We start from the raw sequence: 5,152 nt of genomic DNA on the forward strand, positions 1-5,152 counted from the left end.
TCATGGATCAGTAAAATGAATGATAGTGGTGAGGCGTTCAACCTCACCCCCCACATAATGCTTCAAGTGCTGACCATTTACTATCCAACTTCTATTTGGATCACTAGAAGAAGGATCCATTAGTTCAACTGTGCCATATGGTTTAACATCTTTGATGGTGAATGGCCCTGACCACTTTGATTTAAACTTGCCAGGAAAGAGCTTGAATCTTGAATTGAAAGTAGCACTTGCTGGCCTGGGTGAAATTCTCTCTTCATAAGCTTCTTATCATGATAGAGCTTTACTTTTTCCTTGTATCTCTTGGAGTTGTCATATGCTGTCAATCTCATTTCTTCAAGTTCCTGCAACTGCAACTTTCTTTTCTCTGCAGAAAAAGATGAATCAAAGTTAAGAAATTTTAAGGCCCAATAAGCCTTATGCTCTATCTCCATCGGCACATGACAAGATTTGCCATATACTAATTGGAACGGTGACAGTCCCATAGGTGTTTTCATGGCTGTCCTATATGTCCAAAAGGCATCGTCAAGCTTCACCGACTAATCCTTTCTGGATGATGCCACAGTCTTCTCAAGAATCCTCCTTATCTCTCGGTTGGACACTTCAGCTTGGCCATTGGTTTGAGGATGATAAGGAGAGGCTATTTTGTGCCTAACCTCATAATGTTTCAAAACCTTGGCTAACTGATCATTACAAAAATGGGATCCACCATCTCTTATGAGGACCCTAGGAACTCCAAACCGTGAGAAAATTTGTCTCTTCAAGAACTTGATAACTGTCTTGGCATCATTCTTTTGGCAAGCAGTTGCTTCCACCCATTTGCTGACATAATCCACTGCAACCAATATATACTCATTATTGTACGATGAAGGTAGGGGACCAACAAAATCAATGCCCCAACAGTCAAACACCTCCACTTCCAAAATTGCTTACAGTGGCATCTCATTTCTTCTTGAAATGCTTCCAATCCTCTGGCACTTATCACAACTCCTAGCATGAGCATGAGCATCTTTGAATAAAATGGGCCAGTAGAAACCAGATTGGAGCACTTTGGCGTCTGTCCTTTCTCCATTAAAGTGTCCACCATATGGCGAATTATGACAATGCCATAGGATACTACAGCTTCCTCTGTAGTGACACACCGCCTCAAAAGATTGTCAACACCAAGTTTGAACAAGAAAGGGTCATCCCAAAGGTACTATTTTGAATTATGTAAAAAACTTTTCTTCGGCTCCCATGAAAGATCTTCAGGGAGAATACCTGCAGCTTTGAAATTAGCCATATCTGCAAACCATGGCCTTTGTTGAATAAGCATCAAGCTTTCATCACAAAAAGTCTCACAAATCTCCCTCTCTTTGCATGTAACTTCATCATTTACCAACTAAGAAAGATGATCTGCAGTAACATTCTCACTCCCTTTCTTGTCCCTAATCTCCAAATCAAACTCCTGTAATAAAAGAACCCATCTGATCAACCATGGCTTGGAGTCAGGCTTGGACAACAAATACTTTATGGCAGCATGGTCTGTATATATTATCACTTTAGACCCAATAAGGTAAGGTTTAAACTTCTCCAATGCATAGACAATGGCAAAAAACTCCTTCTCTGTTGTGGCATAATGAAGCTGAGCACCATTCAAGACCTTACTGGCATAATATATAACATGAAAAAATTTCTCTTTTCTCTGGCCAAGAACAGCCCCAATGGCATAATCGCTAGCATCACACATCAACTCAAATTCTTGAGTCCAAATTGGTGCAATTATCACTGGGGCAGAAACTAGTTTCTCCTTCAAGTTATTAAAAGCTTGCAAACACTCTCCATCAAACTCAAAAGGAGCATCTTTAAAAAGGAGATTGCACAGGGGTTTAGCAATCTTGGAGAAATCTTTGATGAATCTTCTATAGAAACCTGCATGACCAAGAAAACTTCTAACCCCTTTGACATTTGATGGAGGTGGTAATTTCTCAATGACATCAACCTTAGCATGATCAACATCAATTCTCTTGGAAGAAACTCTATGGCCCAACACAATACCTTCTCTCACCATAAAATGGCACTTCTCCCATTTCAGCACAAGGTTTGTGTCAATGCATCTTTTCAAAACCACATCCAAGTTCTCAAGGCATGAATCAAAAGATGGACCAAAAACTAACAAATCATCCATAAATACCTCAATACTCTTCTCAACCACATCAGCAAAAATGGCTAGCATGCATCTTTGAAAGGTGGCAGGTGCATTGCAAAGGCCAAAAGACATTCGCCTATAAGCAAATACACCATAAGGACACGTGAAAGCAATCTTCTCCTGATCTTCTGGATTAACTACTATCTGATTATATCCTGAATAACCATCCAGGAAATAGTAGAAAGCTTGCCCAGCCAACCGTTCCAACATCTGGTCCATAAAAGGGAGTGGAATATGATCCTTCCGAGTGGCTTGATTCAACTTCCTATATTCAATGCACATCCTCCACCCAGTGACTGTTCGAGTTGGAATTAACTCATTTTTCTCATTCTTGACAACAGTCATTCCCCCTTTCTTTGGCACAACGTGCACAGGACTTACCCAAGAACTGTCTGAAATTGGATATATCATCCCTGCTTCCAACAATATCAGCACCTCTTTCCTCACCACCTCTTTCAAAGTGGGATTCAAACGTCTTTGTGGTTGTGCAATGGGTTTGTAGTCCTCCAACATAATCTTGTGCATGCAATAAGTTGGGCTTATCCCCTTCAAGTCAAAAATATGCCAACCTATAGCCCTTTGATTTGCCTTGAGAACCTCCAAAAGCCTCTACTCTTCAAACTGTGAAAGTGCACTACTAATTATCACCGATTTCTTACAATCTTCTTCTAAGAAGGCATACTTGAGATGATCTGGCAATATTTTCAACTCAAGTTTTCCTTGATCATCAGATTTCTCCTTTGTCAAATTCTCCATTTTAGCATGAGTGGAAGATACTTCTTTAGTCTTTTCCAACTGCATAGTGACTTCTTCCACTTCAGCTTCCTCTCCAAGAGTCAAATTATCACAAGAATCAGTCAAAACTCTCTCAAGAGAGGATTTTACATGCATCTGACTCTTAGCTGTGTCAATCACTTCATCAAGGACCTCCACTCTGAAACAATTGCCACTATCACTTGGATGTTGCATAGGCTCTATGACATTAAAAGTCACATTTTGATCTTGCACACGAACTTTTAGATGACCACCATCCACATCAATAATCACCCTAGCAGTCTTCATGAATGGGTGCCCCAATATGAGAGGGAACTTAGTATCCTCCTCCATATCCAAGATGACAAAATCCACTGGAAAAGTGAATTTATCAACTTTCACCAATGCATCTTCTATAACACCATATGGACACTTAATAGACCGATCAGCCAATTAAAGTGTCATCCTCGTGGGTTTCACCTCCAAATCTCCAATTCTTCTCATCATGGAAAGAGGCATCAAATTTATACTTACTCCCAAATCAATTAATGCCTTTCCAATGGGTAATTTCCCAATGGTGCATGGTATAGTGAAACTACCTGGATCTTTGAATTTGGGAGGCAAAAGCTTTTGAATAATTGCACTATAATTGCCTTGCACTTCAATTATCTCCTCCTTAATGTACTTCCTCTTTTTGGTGAGCAATTCCTTCATAAATTTGGCATAGGAAGGCATCTGTTGGAGAGCTTCAGAAAAGGGAATGGTAATTTCTAGTTTCTTGAAAATATCCAAAAACTTAGAGAATTGTTTCTCCTTTTCTTTTCTAAAGTGGGTTTTGGGATAAGGAAGTGGCTTAACAATTTCTTTTTTCTCACTGTTTTTTCTCTCCACTTCTTTCTCATCTTCTCCCTCAACTTTTTCATCATTCTCACTTTTCTCTCCACTCGTCTCTCCTTTTTCTTTCTCACTCTTTTTTTTATCACATGTCTCTCCACTAACACCTTACCACTTCTTATAACAATAGCCTTACACTGCTCCTTGGGGTTAACCTCAGTATTAGCCCCAAAGTTTTTCTCTGGCTTGTCCTCCAACTTCTTAGCAAGTTGCCCAATTTGCATTTCCAAGTTACAGAGAGATGCCTCTGTGCTCTTTTGATTGGAAATAGACACTTGCACAAACTGTTGCATTACTTCCTCAAGTTTAGTGGTCCTATCAGTCAAAGATGGTTGGGATTGAGGTGGAAGTCTGTTAGAAGGTCCAGGCTGGCCCATGCTTGGGTGAGGCTTCCAACCTTGGTTGTAGTTACCATAATTACCCTGACGGCCTTGGTTACCCAAGAAGTTAACCTCTTCCTGAGAATTGATCTTCATGACACACTGCCCATTTGAATGATCTCCACCACACAACTCACATCCTTGCACAACTTGTTGATGTTGAGCCTGCGAGACATTCTGAAGTTCCTTAGGCAATTGAGAAAGCTTCTTCATTACTGATTCAAGTTGTTGAGTCATTATTTTGTTCTGAGCCAATATTGCATCCGGAGACTGAAGCTCTAGCATACCTCCTTTCTTCTGTGAAGTGGCTATCTCATTCTGCATTTCATTATCATTAGATGTCATATTCTCAATCATTTCATGGGCTTCCTTAGGTGTCTTCCACTTGATATTGCCTCCAGCCGAGGCATCCAACATTAATTTAGTATGAGATTGCAATCCTCCAAGGAAGAGAGTAAGTTGCGTAGGCATGTCAAAACCATGAGTAGGGGTTTTTCGTAACAAGCCTTTGACACAATTTCTTAGAAGTAAGTTCTAAGTCAAATATGTTAGAATATTAATTCCTTAACTATTTTAACACGTGACTTGCATTAAGATTTGGTGTATAGAATGACCTAGAGATTACGTTTATTCCTAGAACCCAATCTCATGGTTGTTCTATCCAAGGTTAAGTTCCAATTCATTTTCTAATAATTAGATACAACCAAATAGCAAAGATTTCCATCAAGCACATTTATAATTGAGATAGAACATATGAACAATGAAAGAGATTACATTGCATAGGAAAATTATAAAGAGTATAGGTTCATTACATCCAACCCCAATGAAGGAGGAGTTTAGTCACTCCTAAGCATCTAAAGAACAAAGGATGGATGAATTTGATGGAATGGATGAATTGATGTGAAGTCTCCTTGCCCTAGAATGGCGCTTTTTCGTCTCT

General features: G+C 39.6%; 1 protein-coding gene across 1 annotated transcript; it reads right to left on the minus strand.

The window, feature by feature from the left end:
- Positions 1–431, minus strand: LOC114170331. Its single transcript, XM_028055810.1, has 2 exons — positions 285–431; positions 1–186 (listed from the first exon to the last, which is right to left on the minus strand). The coding sequence occupies exons 1-2, from the start codon at positions 429–431 to the stop codon at positions 1–3; spliced, it is 333 nt and encodes a 110-aa protein (XP_027911611.1).
- Positions 432–5,152: the final 4,721 nt, after the last annotated feature.

The sequence above is a fragment of the Vigna unguiculata genome, chromosome 11 (assembly GCF_004118075.2).
Source record: "Vigna unguiculata cultivar IT97K-499-35 chromosome 11, ASM411807v1, whole genome shotgun sequence".
NCBI classification, from domain to species: domain Eukaryota; kingdom Viridiplantae; phylum Streptophyta; class Magnoliopsida; order Fabales; family Fabaceae; genus Vigna; species Vigna unguiculata.

What these genes read in the sequence shown, in the direction of transcription:
- LOC114170331 (XM_028055810.1), bottom strand. Translation starts at nt 431, where the DNA reads ATGGAGATAGAGCATAAGGCTTATTGGGCCTTAAAATTTCTTAACTTT. An exon ending in CCAAGAGATACAAGGAAAAA is followed by an intron (nt 187 to 284) that starts GTAAAGCTCTAT and finishes TTTCCTGGCAAG; the next exon opens with TTTAAATCAAAGTGGTCAGG.